Below are 16,366 nucleotides of genomic sequence, written 5' to 3'. Positions count from 1 at the left end.
CAAGACGGAACTCATAGGAGGAAGAAGAATCGTGAAGCAAAAAATACAATGTTGAATGAAAATCTCACCCTGTTGTACAAAGATTACGATCTTCGAGTAACAGGTCCATTCAAGATTGATCGATCGCCTCTCTGTAACATCGCATTAACAGACGGCTATGTGAGTAATGTCCACTGTAGCCTGAACATCTCAAGAGAAAATGATTCTCGGGCCACGTCGGTGGGAGGGTATAACAGGGTAATTAAGTATTATCAACTGAGTTGATAACGTAGATTGGCCAGTGTTTGAAAGCTGATGTTTCGCACTTTAGCCCTTCATTCGTTCTGACAAGGGGCTAACGCTCGAAATGTAAGCTTTCGAACTCTTTACGGTGGCCAATTTACGTTATCAACTCAGTTGATAATACTTAAGTACCTTGAAATAGATCCAGTTCGTTTGATTTAAGTTCCAATTCGGCAATTTGTCAGTAGTCAGGTTAAATTGCAATTAATAATGATAATTGAACTGAGTGGAGTGCAATTTGGCGCATACGCGTGATTTGAAATCACAAGTATGATTTCAGACCAGACATGCACGACACGTGGTTCAGTTGCCACTTTATTACATCCATTTTGAAATCGCCCAAATACAATACTTGGTCAGTTAAAATATTTTATTTATATAGTACTTTGAAATTAAATTCATCCATTTTTTTGGGGGGGGGGGGGAGTAAGAGTTTTGGAAACAAAGGTTGCAAAGTTTGCCTTATGATACTCTTTGTCTTTCATTTTCCTGCAATTTGATTGATCACTGTAAACAAGCATTGAAATCTGATTGGTTGTTTTGTTTTATAGTGTAGCCTCCTCTTTAGCTGGGAAAAAGATGCAATTTAAAACAAAAAATGGTGCCATTCGTGAATAAATCACACCAATTAGAGGCAATCAGATTACAGGGACTCCCAGTGATTTCAAAATGGGTGTAGTAAATATAGAAATAGAAGGGCTGCATACAATCTCCTAGGAAGATTTGAAGATATCAGAAGTTCCGACTCCAGGGTTACAGCATGTGCTTTCTGTGTTTTTATACAACCAGATCTCTCAACCTTACCAATCATGCTTAATCTAGTTACCTTTGTCCCACTTTAATTCTCAGTCATCCTGTAGGTCATTCCTCTTGATCTGGGTTAAATTTTCCAGACCTTCCATCTATCAACATTTACATAAGCCTCTCACTTAGCTAATCCTAGTCTGATGCTAATGTGAGGCATGCAGACCGATACTAGTAGTGCTTTAGTATTTTCTCCAAACTGATTTTGTCATCATAATCTGTTCGTATTTTATTACTTGATGCAGTGATGAAGCTAAGAGCCAAGTTCTAATAACAGACCTCAGTTCAAATGGAACATGGATTTCCTTTAAAACAAGTGATTGTGCTGTAAAACTCGAGAAGGGAAAGTCCACTTTAGTGGAAGATGGCGATGTTATTTTGCTAACCAAGTGTACTGCATTAAACTTGGTGGCCATCTCCATTAGGCATCATTCATCTCCATTTCCAATAATTTGAAAGTTTACACACAAACCGGGACAACCTTTGGAACACAGTAAACCTGGTATTGTTCAGAAAAATCAACAACACATGACAGGTGATAACGCTGAAAGGAAGCGAAAAGCTGAAGTTCAGTCCGCTAGTGTTAAAAAAGTGAGATTTAAGTTACGAGGTGAAGAGTTCTTTGATAATACACAGGTTCTGATAGAATACCCGGATCGAAATCATAAACAAAGTAAAGAAAGGAATGAGGTGTACAATAATGATTTTAGCTTCAAAAATACCGACACAGAGAGATCTACTGTAGATGGCTCGAGTAACGTAAATTTAAGCGTTGATGAAACAAATGATTTTGAAGAAGGACACGGAAAACGGGGTGAAGTGCACACCTCTACCTCACAGTTCTTTATCTGCTCTTCTAAAAGAAGTCATTCGGGATCGTATGTATCTAAAGTACCTAAAAATACGGTAGAACATGATCTCCCTCGACCGCCAGAAAAAGCTGCAAATCATTTAGAGCCCAAACGAACAAGTATTGACGGTGCACCTGGAGATAGCGTTGATTGTGCTAAGTGTACTCACTGTGAGAAATGGATTCCTCGTGTGACTATTTCTTTGCATGAAGCAGTTTGTGAAGGCCAAAGTCTAGAGGCCAAGAGTCAAGATCATATTTCTTCATCATCGCTTCCGCTTGACACTAGTTTGGGCGGAGAGGACAGTAATGCTGAGATTCAGAATTCCGTGGTTGAATTGGTAGAAGGTGAACCGTGTACAGTAGATACTAGTGTTGAAAGTATGACTCGTGAATCAGACAGGGCTGCAAGAATGACAAGAGTACATGATGAATTGTGCGAGAAAAAAACACCTGCAATTAAGAAAACGTCTTTTCATCATTCAGGAAAATGTACTGAACCAAAAATCATTGACAAATCAATTGTTACAAGTTGCGACTCTAGGCGGGAAAAGGATGTGCGAGTAGAAGAGAACCCTGTAACAAAGATCTCTTGTCCAGCTAAGAAAGCCCAAAAATTAAGTTCCGACTCTCTTAGTAGAGTTACCACACCCATTTTACCACCTGAAAGTGAATCTGGTCTAGAGAGAGAGGAATCCAAAGAAAGATGCACATTCTGTTCCAAATTTTTAGCAGTCTCTGAGCTAATTGAACATGTGTCTGAATGCTCCAAGCTGAGTGCATGCGCAGCCTCAGGTGATACGGAAAATATCCGTGAGGCGTGCCCTTACTGTGGAGAAAATTTCGAGGTACTGCAACTTGTGGAACATGTCAGCCACTGCAAGAACATTTCGAGGCGGATAGCCGAGGAAGTCTCTCAGGAGGATGATGCCTCCACTTTCTCGTCTAGCGAAGAAGACGAGTCTGATTTTATTGAAGACTCTCCTGAGAAAGAACTGTGTCCTAAATGTGGTCGAGAGTTTCCCATATTAGAGTTAGTGAGTCATGCCGCTGAATGCAAGGAAGAAGAAACGGGCTCAGATTTCGGGTCACTGCGGGGGAATGTTGATAAGGAAGACGTCAGGAGATTTGATGATAGAGAAAGTAAAGACAATACTGGTGACGGTGAAGGTTCTGATATAGATAATGAGAACGCCGATACAACCGAAATTAACGACCATAGTTGTTACACTCATGAGACATTAAACAATGAAGACGTTGATATTGAGGAGAAGCAACTCGGCAGTAGTTGTGATAAAGAGGAAGTTACCAAAGGTGGTGTCACCGAGAATGAGGAAGGAACAGGTAGTGACAAAGCTGATGATTCTAGACGGGTAACTTACGAAGATAGCACCACTTCTGGTGACAGCTACCACCACAACGAGAATGAAAGAAATGAAAGTGAAAAAGCTGATGCGACTGAAAGAATTTCCAGACGTCACGAATATGCTCTGAGGAAGATTGATTCGGATACACGTAGAACAAATTATAGTCTAAGCGAACATCAAAATGATGACTGTATTGGTGCCGTTGTAGCTGCTGAAGGCGATGTCGGTAGTGACGAATATGAATTCTGTCCTAATTGTCGTAAGCTTTTTCATTTGTCGCTTTTGATTGAGCATGCATCTAACTGTACCTCAGTTGTTGATACAGAAGCGGCAACAAGTGGCAAGGACCGTACTTCGACGGATTCACTGACACTAACACTTATTGACTGCGTTTATTGTGGCATTAGACTGCCAGTAGATGTGATGAGCAGTCATTTTCCCAAATGCGAAAAACACCACTCAAACCAGGGAACAGGCGCACGGCCTGAAAAAAGAATCGCTCCTGTGGGGGATTCACTCGCATGTGTTAAGCTTGTAAACAACTTGAGCAGTGGACTATCTGTGAGAGGTATTGACCCTAAGCATCAAGCTAGCCCCTCAGAGAAAAAAGCGTCAGAAATACCAGAAACGACAGAATCTTCAAGAGTTAAAAGGTCTAGGGTCGAAGGTGATAACGATGATGATGATGGCGATGATGATGACGTTGATGACAAAGAAACGGATGAATCTAAAGGAGTGGTCCTAAAAAGAACAACATCATCGTTGGATTCGTATCATGATTGTGAAGAACAGTGTGTTTACTGTTTGAAGATGTTTGCTTTGAGCGTCCTTGTGGAACATGCCAGCGTTTGTTCAAGCCTTCAGCTGGTAAAGTATCTATACGCAATACTTGAATAATGCCTTCTAAAAGGTGCAGAATATTGACTGCATGACACAACTCAATTGCCCTAAATGCTTGTATTGTGAGCGACAGACATGGACTTCAATTTATTGGGATAACAATCAAGATACCCCACCCAAATTGACCTTTCTACCATACTGGTGAGAGTATTAATTGCTCATAGCTGAATTAGCATTTACAAGTGCAACCAAATTCGAGATGGACATTTTTACACCTATCACTCACTTCACCCAGCTAACCAAAGCTTTCCTGCTCTTCCGACTCTTTTTTTCACGAAACTTAATAAGGCTTTATGAGGAAGGGAATATGCAGCCCGTTTCTTCATTCAATTCGAGTGAAGTTCTCAGAACTAAGTCTTCAATTTTTTGTTTTGAATTTCTGTAGAACACTACGAGTTCAAATGATCTGGAGCAGTGTTATTACTGCCTAAGGACATTTCCTTTGAATGAACTGATAGACCATGCACCGAATTGTGAGCAGAGAACAATCCATTGCAGTCAGGTTGGTTTTTTTTTTAATTTTGAACCTTTTGACATTTGGGCCTCATTCACTCATATGGCAAAACCACTGTAGATTAAGGTGTTTAAGCTCAAAATATAAGACCACCACAGGCAAAAGCAACCTTTCCTCTCCCTGGAATCCTTAGAATTCTGGTTTTAATTAGAACAAATGTCTTCTAGGAGGATGCGGCTAACAGCCAACCATTCGCAGGCGAACCTCTAGAAAGGTGTATGTACTGTTTTAGAGACTTCCCAATTCATAAGCTGATAAGTCATTCGCAGAAGTGTGATGGAGACATGTCAGGACCACGAGAGAGATTCCAAGGTTTCCTACCTTCCGTTCATGACGTAAGTTGGAAATCTGACCATCGTAAGAAACCAGACCTGTCAATAACGTAAGCCCTATACAGAACCAACACTCAGGGTCTAAAAATGTACTGAGGAGAATGTGCTGCCTTTGCTATGGCACTAGCAAATGGTTAAACATCTCAATCTTTTAGGATAAGGGAGATAAACCGTAGGCCCCGTATCCTGTATCTTCTTCGTACTGGTTGGCAAAGGAAGTTATAGAGCTCATGCACTCCTCACAAAGAGGAGGGAATGTAGCTCCCGGTGTTGTGGTCTGGCTTTATTATTGTTTATGCATTTCAAAGGCGCTCCCCTAAGTACTTTCCGTAAACAAAGAGGTGGGGCAACAAAGGAAAACGTAAAGGAGAAGCAGTGAAAACACATCCCTTTTACTTGAATCTTATAAAAAAAATTGGAATCGAACAGCAATGTTTATGTTGAATATTTAACCATTATTTTTCTTCGTGAGAGAGACATGGCTTCTGTGGTAAGCTACTGCAAACGTGGTTAGCCAGCGGAAACCATGCATTTCGTCATACAGCATAGGTCTGGTAGAAAGAAGCAAATTATACGCGGTCATTTTACGGTTATCCGCTTCAAATTAAAGGATTGTCTTAAGGTATCCCTTTGTTGTCTTAAAAATTTTCGGTGTAAAATATCGTTTCCTTTGATACCCCAAACTGAAATGAAGAAAATTACTGTATGAATGTTAAGAGGATTTTATCGATTTAGACAAAGCGGAAAAGCGAGTAACAACTTATCTATTATGCCTTTGTGCATGAATAGCAAAAATCACTATAAGAAAGAATTTTCGTCCTCTCAGTTAAGTGCCATCTCATCAGTCGCCATCTTGAATGACACTCAAAGGGACGCTTTAGAATATGTCATTACACGCTCTGCCCAGGATTCCAAAACAGTTGCTTCCACCTTACTTGCTCGAGTCAAGCGACTGGGTTACAGTGAAAACGACTTGAAGAGGTTAGTATCATACCTCTGACCACATAGTATTTTGAAAGAAGTTGATGCTAGTCCTACCAATAGCGGTAAGTCGGATAGTAGTCTGGGAGTTGGTTCTCTTAGCTGACAATTTTCCTTGATCGTGAAGTGTGATCGTAAAGGAGAGATGGGTCTTGTAAAGAGCAGTTGTTTCTTTAAGAAGAGACTTTCCATTGATTTATTCGAAAATGAAAACCACCGGCTCGGGCTTTAACTTTCCAAAAGAAGTTACCATCTTCGCATTGTTGGTTCCCAACCGTTGTGCGAATGTTGCAAGATTTTCTTTGCAATCTCTTTCACTGCAGTACTTGATTTCACAGATGGTAGGTGTTACAAGAAGGGAATGAATAGAGTCACTCATTGATTGCGCCTCTAGGTTGCACCAAGTGTTTTCTGTAGTTACTGTTGTGTTTATGTTTCCCCGACAAAACCAATAGTAGTATTGGAAATAGATAAATGCACTACGACAATGAATTCGTTGGACTTGGGTCCTGCATATTCAACACATGTTGTTATCATCATAGTTCACTTTCAAAATTATCGGTACTTCTATCATAAATCCAAACACCGTAATTAAGAAAGGACCTTTAGATTAGCAGTAACTGCAGGGTATTTCGACAAACGGGCTCCTGAACTTAAGTCAATATTTTCTATTGCGTTTAAGACAATGTTTGGTTTTTAGAACCTTGCAGTGGGTCCGCAGTGCAGCTCCTATTATCATCCACGTCAATCTTGACAGAGTGTTAAAGTTCTTAGTCGACGATACTCATTATCGAAACCGCTTTGAGACTGGCACTAGTGGGGGCTCAACGGACATAGTGGCTAGGAAATCCTGGGAGGTGAGAATACGAGAAATGATCAAAGATTACCGTTGCTTACATCTTATTGGAGACAGAAACAAAACCCCACGCTCTCGAAACAACTTGAGGGAATTGGAGTCTTAGAAGCGATATTACATGCCTGGAAAGCAAAAATCAAGAAACAGAAAGAGTAGAGCGACTCGCCTCTGACTCAGCCTTGGAAGCGTTTCCCCGTCTTTTTGTTTTAGTGCTTTTTTTTTTTTGAAATTAGCCATTCTTTATTCACCTTTAGTGACAAGTTCCGTAGAGAGTTAACGGTATCTTTAGTCACTTTGAAGTTCGAGAATCAGTCGAGTACTGGTGAGACTCTTCTCTCAAGTTGATTTACCTAAAAGGTCATTGCTCCAAATATTGCTGGCGACTCAATGTGCTCTTACAATCTCTTTCTTCGCCGCCTAGGACCGTATTTTTAACAGTGCTTACCACGACAGTAACCCATCAGAGCGAGTCAAGTACGGTGTACTAAACATAGGTGAGCATGACACCATGACTTGAATGCCACACCAGAGAATCCCTAGTATCTATCACAGGGGAAAGGATGATTACCTTCTAACATTTTTATTTTGCTAACAACCATAAGAAAATCATGATGATCACTTATATCAACTTTTAATAAATAGCCAAAACGGCTCAGAGCCTTCTTCCATTGAATCTTGTAGACTGCCATAAAATTCGCCGATCAGCTAGGCAGAGGAACAAAAGAGATGTCATAACGTGCCAATTGCTAATACATGTAGCCCTACATCGAGCGCAGGAAAGTGCACATGACCAAGTCACACGTAATTGCAGTGTTTGAATTTTTAAAACGGTGGGGTGTGATGTCGGAACCAATCTTAAAGCCCGGTGAAGTAAAACCAATGAAATCATAGGTTACTTTTTAATAACCAGTTCGAAAATCGCTCCAAATAAAGCTTATTTTTCTATCATCAAATTGCTGTTAGAAAGCGATAGTTTACTGACCTTCTCTTATCTGTACTATTTGCCCGGCTTCCTAGTTGGCGATCCTCGTGGTGTAAGAAGCTGTATTCATTATGGAGATTCCTTTCTACAGGTTAGTCTCTTTTGTTACTTTCGTGCTAGGAAATTTACTAAGTGAATAAAGATCGCTCGCTTAATTAAAGAAAACATACATGATTGGAGAGTAATCCGGCACCATTTACGCACCAGCGATATCAGCTGCATGTTCTCGCCACCAAGTTGTGCAGTAAGAGTCAAATCTGAAAGTACAATCAATCCAATGCTGTGTTGGCGGTTTTAAGGCACAAAGTTTTCCATTTTTTCACCTTTTGCGTACCAAAATAGCTTGAATTTACAAAGTGTCTCAAATCTCCCAATCCCACCATCAAATTTAAGTTAACCTCTTATGAGAATAGCTTAGACGTGTTAGATAGCATCTTGCACCTTCGACTTGGCCTTGTCATCACTGATTTACTGCCAAATCCTCTGATTGCCACCTGTACTTACTTTTTTGTAGTTAACACGCACTAAAAGCTCCAACAAGCCATTCTCTATGGAGTTGCATTGAGAATCCATCGTAATTGTTCCACTGAAGAGTTTTTTCTTTCTTTCCAAAGGAAGTGAAGAATACAATGATATAACAAGTTACAAAATTACAATAATTATCCAATAAATTCATCATACGAGAAAGCTTTCAACAAGGGGAGATCCAAATTCTCACAAAAGAGACTCAAGCCCAGCAAAAACAAGTTTCTTCTGTTAACGAGAGGACACTTGGTTGTTTTAATGTTGACAGGCTGTTAAATTCCTTTAACGCCCAGGTTGAGGGAAGCCATGTTTTCAATCTCTGTGCGGTGGAAAACGATATCTTCCTAAATTCATTCCATCATTGCCAGACTTCCCATTATAAGCTTTCAAATTGAGACTTCTTCGTTTATTATTTTCCTTTCTGGGGCATGCAACTCTTAAATGGAAAAGTCGCAAAACAAAAATAACCTGTCTTCAGCAGCATAGTCACTTTCATTCTCGGACTTAACACATATGTTAAACTATAACTGAGATGACACTGGAACGGGTCAAAAGTCCTGGATTCCAGAAGCGTTTGTATCAACTGAAACTTACCCACACAATGCACATGCCTGTGTCACCATATTAGGAGAAGCGGTTTATTTTAAAATTTTAGCATCTGTTTTGTTCTTAGCTAAGAAAAGTTCGTCTTCGTACCACCTTCGCTTCTATGGACACATCCGGTGAAGGAGTCAAGCTGTCATGTTGTGAACATTATGAAAACGTCCTCTTTGCATACACAGACAACGAGATAACTGCGGTGAATAATTTCAATGCGATACTTTTAGTACCTACTCCTATTTTTCTGTCTCCTTTGCTTGTTCTTTTGATTGATTGCGAATTGTTTGTGCAAGTATTTTTTCATTTTATCGTGTACTCTGATCGTTCGGGTTGGAGTAGTCCTGAGGAGTTTGGCAGTGGTGACTGACACCTCGAAAACCGTAGAGGAAGTCATAATTAGGGTCAAGATGTACGACGAACATCTGAATTTTCTATGCGTAACGAAATTGTCAAACACGTCTCTTCAATTCCCCAGATAATGGATGTAGCCAATGGAAAGGTTCCATTTCATCGATCAGACTGTATATCAAAGTACAAAGAGGTAATATGCGTACTTTGTTTCGTGTTTGTTTTTTAATTTTGCTGTTGGCCATAATTGAAATAGTTTGTGCTGGAATATCAGCACTAGGTGTTTTGTTATGTGCTGGACATAGTGCCTTCACGTTAAAAATATCTATCTTCCTAACCTGTTGAATACGCACGACGAGTAAAACAAACTCTCACAAGGAGTCGACGTTTATGCGATGAGAATGCTCAATCCTGCCTCTGCGGCCTGGGTTCAAGTCGCGGGGAACCTTCCTGGGCTGTATCGAGAGGTTTTCTTCGAGTTCGCCAATTTCCTCCTTCCACAAAGATCAACAGTTTTTTACTTGTTTTCTCTTCATGTTTTGTTTTATTTGATCTTTTGTTTGTTTGTTTTTTCCATGATAGTTGCTTGCAAACCTTTGCATGTATTTTAGTTCGTCAGTCTTTATGGTCCCTAGCAGGAACTCAAAATGAGCTTTTGTAATTATTCTAGAACTGATAACCCATCGGGTTTCAAATATTTGAGTCGATATTTACACGACAGGTTCAAATTCACGGACCAGTCAGCCTATCTGAGAATGTTGAGTGTATTGTGGTGAACTCTCGCCACCACAAAGACCCAAAGATCAAGAATATGTTGGACCGTTTAGTGGAACAAAACAATTTTAACCTTATTTGGATGGATCCTGATGACTTATCAAGTCCAGCGCCTTTTCCGTTTGGCGCCATGGGCCATTACTCGTTAACGGAGTCTTCATCTGGTTCTCTCTCTGCTCCACCTGGAAGACGGACTCATGGCAAGGTCCGCAAAAGAAGTCGTAAACGAACATTTCCACATTAAGGAAAGGACATTGTGTGTTTGTCATGATCAGGAATGGAGAGAATTGGGGAGGCTCCTTCAAGGAGTACACTGTACCATCACAGTGCTTTTTGGAGTATCTTTGAGCAAACTACACCATCCTTCCACATTCGCAAAAGCATGCTACGGCAAAGTTGTGCTTGGGTTTGGCCAAGTCCACAAGATCACACTCTTTAAACCATAAATTATTGCATTGATGAAAAACAAACATAAACAAGATTTGAAAGTCTTATGTTTAATCTTTTGTCAGGCGATGGACTCTTAGACGAACTAAAAAAAAGCAAGCCATTAAACCTTTTTTGAACGTCATTGCCAGTTTTCTGGACGTAAATAAAACCAATTTTTTAAAGAACAGCCCTTTATTCTCTGTAGTCTGTAATTGAAATTAAATTTTAATTAAGTGAAAGATCTTTCCCTGAAACATTCGTCAATCTGCAAATGCAAAACCCTCATTTTGATCACAAGGATGGAATGACACAACTTATGACAATTTGAGACAAACAGCAATTTTCATAGTGCTTTTGCATAACAGAAAATCAGGATGTGTTACAATTCAAAGTCAAACTCTAATGCAGATCCTTTCAATTTTACCAATACGTCCTTCTCTTTTATCCACGTAACGCCTAGGGGCATTTAGCATACGTGCATTGTAAACGAGTATGCTGAATGTACCTAGGCGTTATGTGGATAAATAAACCATCTATCTATCTTTATATAATAAGCTCAGTTATGCACGCATTCGGATTGGTTCTCACTTATGATCTATTGGAGGACAGACGTATAGATGATGTCCTCATTAAAACTTTTTTTCCCGTATATTTTAATTCTTTATTATTTAAAACAAATAGATTCCAAGTTGCCGCGCGTCTGTTCGGTAATAGATCACAGAGGACGTCAAAATGTGGTAAGAACATCAGCGACACACTCGGCGCCACTTTTGTGTTAATCGATAAATAGCCAAGGATTTATAAGACATCCGGAATAGGGTCATGAAAGCTAGTGGGAGATTTGGTGCAAAAAGAGATAAAAATAGTACTAAAGCCTGGATCCCTGCAGTAAAATAACTCTAAAATAGCATCGTCTTTGCATTGCTTTTTGGCACTGAAATACACTTGTAGTCCTCTAATGGTTATAATCCAAAGTTGAGATCCTTTGAAAATCCTATTTGTTTGAAAAAGTTCCCTCAATAATTATTATCAATAAGTTTACGTACACTTGATGTCTTTACCACAACTTCAGAGGTACTCACAAGTCATAACTTAATTATGAAGCTGATCATTAACTTGTTGGAAGATAATTAACAGAGTCTTTATCTGGTTCTCTCTGTCCTCCACCTAGAAAACACTCTGATGGCAAAGTCAACACAAGAAGTCCTAAACGAAAATATCCACATTAGGGAAAATACACTGAGCATTCATCAAGATCAGGGGTTCAGCCTGATTAAGTATCTGTAGTGTGTAATTGAAATTAACTTTTAATTAGTTGAAAGATCTTTCCCTCAAAGATATGTCACTCTGCAAATGCAGACTCTTCATTTTGACCACTAGACTAGAATGACATAAGTTATGACAGTTTGAGACAGATGATAACTTTCATAGTGCCCATGCACAGCAGAAAATTATGATGTGTCACAGTTCAAAGTCCAACTCAAGTCCAGATCCTTTCAATTTTGCCATTACTTCCTTCTCAAATCTCTCGTTCAACTCTGGGGTGAAGTGTTCCTTCCAGTTACCAACCACACCCTTCTGGAGAAGCTTTGGACCATCTTCCTTGCCACGTAACAAGTAACTTTGAACATTCTTCATCATTCCTTTAAAAGTGCACTGCTCGGCAATGAGATTGGCGAGATCATCTGGCAGAGGCTTGTTAAGGAAATCAGCAATTATATGAACATTGGACAGGAGATCCTGGGAAATATAATCACTCCTTCATTATCAATCCATCTTTTAGAACAGATACTTAGAATCTCATGATCAACTACAATTATAGCACAGTGTTATTTTCCATATAAAAAATACAAAATACAAGGTACAAAAAATGAATAAAACAATATAGGGGGCCATCTTTTACAGGTGTCTCTCCATAAACAGAGAGTTAACTGTAAGATGCAAGCTAAACTTTTGCATTAAAGTCATTTTAATTTACTTGATCGCATTATCTGACTTCAATTTTTGCTTTCCATGAGTAATTGTGGGCATCTATCAAACTCTTCTCATACATTTAATAATATGTTCAAAAAGTTGAAATGTTCATAAAAAGTCCACTTTTGTTTATTCATTAACCCTTTAACCCGTAAGAGTAACTGGCATCTAATTTCTCCTTACCATATCACCCCTGAATCAAACATTAAGGTCAGGAGAATAAAGGAAATGATCAACAATTAAAGAAGCTCTTGATTGTTAAACAAATTCTCCATGTGGCCACCTTAGGAAATGTTTCAAGAACAGTATGGAGAATATGCATAATGATTTAGGGTGTAAAGGGTTAAGTTTTGAAAATATGTTTTTCTTACAACTGTTAATTTAATTTTGGTTGTCATTTTCATTGCTGTTACTATTGTTACTTGTATATTTTGCACTTACCAAATCCAATGTAAAGCTGGACTCACAGTGCTCCAAAAAAAACCAGTCATCCACTGCAAAACTGAGGGTAAACATAATTTGAATGCACATACCTTTTGAAGGTCTTCATATTTAAGGAAAAGAACATTAGGATCATGTCTGTGCTCCCACCATCCAAGAACATGATTACTCCACTGGCTCCACATGGCTAAGTAATGAATTAAAATATAAAACAGATAAGTGACACTGAAGTTAATTCCTCAGAGAATTATCCCTAGTCTAACCAAATTTAAGGCAGTAAAACCTCCATTCTGGGACCCAGGCAAGTGTCCTCTGAATAGATGTGTCTCCTGAATAAAAGTTAGGTTGGGGTTGCCTAATAATCATTTAACCAGCCCAAAAAATAGCATCATTTTTTCATTATTCTGGCTTGAAATCTTCTGAAGTCTTTATTTCAAGAAGCTAGATAATTTATGAAAAAACATCTGCAATTAAGGAGAAAGAGGGTCTGGGCCATTATGTTTGCATATGGAGCAGTACGTTGGCAAATTCCTAAAGCCAAGCATCAATAAAGGGACAACTGTCATTACCAGAAAGCTGGTGGTAGGTTGGAAATCCATGCAAATACATCTTCTTCTGTGGCACAAATACTTCAGTAAAATGTATCAAGTAATAAATTGAAGGAACTGGTTTCTGTAATGTAACTGATGCCAAGCAGTCTTATATCTTTTTTTCTTTGGCCTTCAGCTACCTAAGTTTGAATTCTATAATTTTTGTAAACATTAGGATGTATTAAATAGTAATCACTTAGTCAGTGCAAACAAAACTCTGAAAGGTGATGTGCTTACTTTTGCCCTCAATAAACAGCTTCACATAATATTCCCATGATGCATTCAATCCTGTAGAGGATCCAAGGCTTTTGATAAATTTATAACTTGAGACTGCTGCATCTTTAGGATTACGAGCAATGTAAATATATTTACAGCTTGTGTCCTTGTTTTTAGCTTTAGGGATGGCTTCATAAGAGAGGTGGGTCTTTAGAAGACGAGGGCTTGGTAAAGTTTTAATGTCAGGCTGAGTTGACTTTGGGTTGGTTGCCTCTTCCACAAATGGGACACGATCTTCAATTTTACCACTGTTGATTTCTCCATTGTGATAAATCTGCCAGACAATTTCTTGAACCCAGGTAGTCCCTTGGACAAATACAGAATTTAACTAATTCAATACCTCACATTGCCTCTTACAGCATGGCCATAGAAACCTCACAGTATTCAGTATTAAAGTCAATGAAAGAAAAAAAAATGATAACAAAATGAATAAAAACGAAGACAGGCATATTTTGGCTTTATCATTTTGAATGATCTTATCACAGATTTAGACAATCTATGAATCCAAATGTCAACATGGTGGGAAGATGACACTTATTTATACGCCCAGATGGAGAAGGGAAATGTAAAGGTGCAGTAACTTGCCCAAGAAAACTACACAACGAAACTCGGGTCAAGGTTTTTCAAATGGACCACTGATCTTGGAATTCAGACAACTAGCCATCAAGCCATCATGTCTGGCTGCTTCACCCTGATATGGGTATGATAGAACCTGTCTATCTTAATTTGTTCATATTTTATTTGGTATGACAAATAGGATAATAATTTATCATAATGTTCCTTCAGGTGAAGGGGAATTGGGATACTGGTTACCAATGTAACTTCTAACTACCTCCAGTTCCAAAACTTCATTAAATCTTATTTACTGCGAATAATCTCACTTACTAGTAATAATCAAAGATTTCTAAGGTGCATTCAATCTCTAGTAAAAGTTTTTTTTTTATTGTACTGATGGCACAGAAGAAAAGTCGGTGTCTTCAGCTCAAGGCAGCCAAGAAAACATTAGTACATGAGATTGAGGCTATCTGTGCCACATAGCCAGCCAGCCAGTCCACCCACATAAATTTTTTTTCAGGTTCACTTTCTGAAGCTTAGATACCAGGCTCAATTAGGTAACCAAGCCTTCTTATGGTTTGTTTACAATTCTATACTCACCTCCCCCAACTGGTTGAAGTGCAATGGGGGGGGGGGGGGGGGGAAACAAGGAAGGGAACATTTTTGTCACTTGCACAAGAAAAACAAACGGGAAGTCATCTATTAACCCAATTTTTTTTGTAGTTTTCACGGGAAATAATATTACCTTATCTCGCTGCGCTCCGTTCAAAGTTGTCTCAGATGTTGAGGCAGTCCAGGGAACAATTTAAACATTAGCCCAGTTTTGTGCAATCAGATTAATTGTTGCTCAGAGTGCATTATTTCATGACAACGTACTTCAACAAGTTAGGTATACATATAGTATATGCCACGAAAGCAAATGATTTCTGGTGTTATCGCTAATTGAGATATCAGATCAAGGAAGTATAAGGTTATTAATAAAGAGTTAAATTTTAGCTGAAAGCTTTTCGAGTTATTGATTTAACAATTTATTATACGTTGTAAAATTACAAAGCAAAACAATTAATGTAGGTTGTAAAACACTAAAATACTTACTTACTTACCTTTCGGTCTCAAAACGTTTTTCTCTTTGCTGCTTTAAAAATTTGAGCTTGTGTTTACTACATGCCGAAGTTCCTTGTATTCTCCAGTGTAACAAAAAAGGTCACGCAAGCAAGAAAAGGCTTGGGCACAAATTCAGTAGGCTTGGCTGCTGCGTTGAGCCACGATTAGTATGTGTTCTCCTTTGTCGAACGCAATAAAGTCTCTCATTTACTCATGTGTAGCAAACATTTAGTCAGACTGACCGCCATTTTACGCGAGGGGTCATCTATCTTATGAAAGACACAAACAAACGTTGTCAGTAGACACAACTCACCTGATTTGGGATAGCTTACAACGAACACATCGTCCGGTCTGGTCTGAAAACCAGTAATAAAGTCATGAAGCAACTGAGGATCCGGGACGAAATATGCAGGAATTCTTAATCCCAAGATTTCAACAGTTTTATCTGAAGTCCACTCCCCTTCACTTTCCTGAAGAACTGGAAAAGTCGACATGGTGTCACGACGCACGAAAATGTCACTCCTGCACGAACGATAAAAGAAATTCAAAGAGGCTCAATATTCACCCCTGCGGGCCAATGATTAAAACTTTGAAGAGGCTCACATTGGATCTTTGTCCTCCTGATAAACGAAATCGGAAGTAGCCCATATCATCGATGATCACATGACTATGGTCACGCCACTGCACTGTCACTAACCGTGGGGAAACTTTTGAAGAACAACAAGCGATAGAAAATTAATTTAAAAAAATCGAAAGGGCTCAAAACATAGTGGGGATGAGGTAAAGGTCTGTAGCAGAAAATTACTTTGTATGCTAAATTTACCCCTGATACCCCGCGCATTCTATTCATGAAAAATCTTATCCAAATTCTTTTGTTCTGCC

General features: G+C 39.0%; 2 protein-coding genes across 5 annotated transcripts; one reads left to right on the top strand and one right to left on the bottom strand.

Moving 5' to 3' along the window:
* The first annotated feature begins 1,331 nt into the window (after positions 1-1,331).
* LOC113666969 (uncharacterized) lies at positions 1,332-10,731 on the top strand. 3 transcript variants are annotated; one of them, XM_027182763.2, is made up of 10 exons: positions 1,332-4,170; positions 4,589-4,705; positions 4,885-5,052; positions 5,876-6,030; positions 6,731-6,887; positions 7,308-7,380; positions 7,904-7,959; positions 9,067-9,192; positions 9,469-9,534; positions 10,063-10,731. In XM_027182763.2, the coding sequence occupies exons 1-10, from the start codon at positions 1,615-1,617 to the stop codon at positions 10,357-10,359; spliced, it is 3,771 nt and encodes a 1,256-aa protein (XP_027038564.2). In that variant the 5' UTR covers positions 1,332-1,614; the 3' UTR covers positions 10,360-10,731. The 3 variants fall into 3 exon arrangements, with proteins under 3 accessions (XP_027038564.2, XP_089057267.1, XP_089057268.1); XM_089201141.1 differs by lacking the exon at positions 9,067-9,192; XM_089201142.1 differs by lacking the exons at positions 7,904-7,959; positions 9,067-9,192; positions 9,469-9,534; positions 10,063-10,731 and adding an exon at positions 7,568-7,839.
* LOC149048473 (sulfotransferase 1C2-like) lies at positions 10,597-16,331 on the bottom strand. Of its 2 annotated transcripts, none has more exons than XM_089201145.1 (4): positions 15,798-16,331; positions 13,787-14,131; positions 13,052-13,146; positions 10,597-12,284 (listed from the first exon to the last, which is right to left on the bottom strand). In XM_089201145.1, the coding sequence occupies exons 1-4, from the start codon at positions 15,976-15,978 to the stop codon at positions 12,006-12,008; spliced, it is 900 nt and encodes a 299-aa protein (XP_089057271.1). In that variant the 5' UTR covers positions 15,979-16,331; the 3' UTR covers positions 10,597-12,005. The 2 variants fall into 2 exon arrangements, with proteins under 2 accessions (XP_089057271.1, XP_089057272.1); XM_089201146.1 differs by having other exon boundaries at positions 12,081-12,284; positions 12,960-13,146; positions 15,798-16,119.
* Between the last annotated feature and the right edge of the window lie 35 nt (positions 16,332-16,366).

The sequence above is a fragment of the Pocillopora damicornis genome, chromosome 3 (genome assembly GCF_964200805.1).
Source record: "Pocillopora damicornis chromosome 3, jaPocDami1.2, whole genome shotgun sequence".
Classification (NCBI taxonomy): Eukaryota; Metazoa; Cnidaria; class Anthozoa; order Scleractinia; family Pocilloporidae; genus Pocillopora; species Pocillopora damicornis.
Note: the sequence above shows the minus strand (reverse complement) of the source record. Positions and strands in the feature narration are given on the sequence as shown.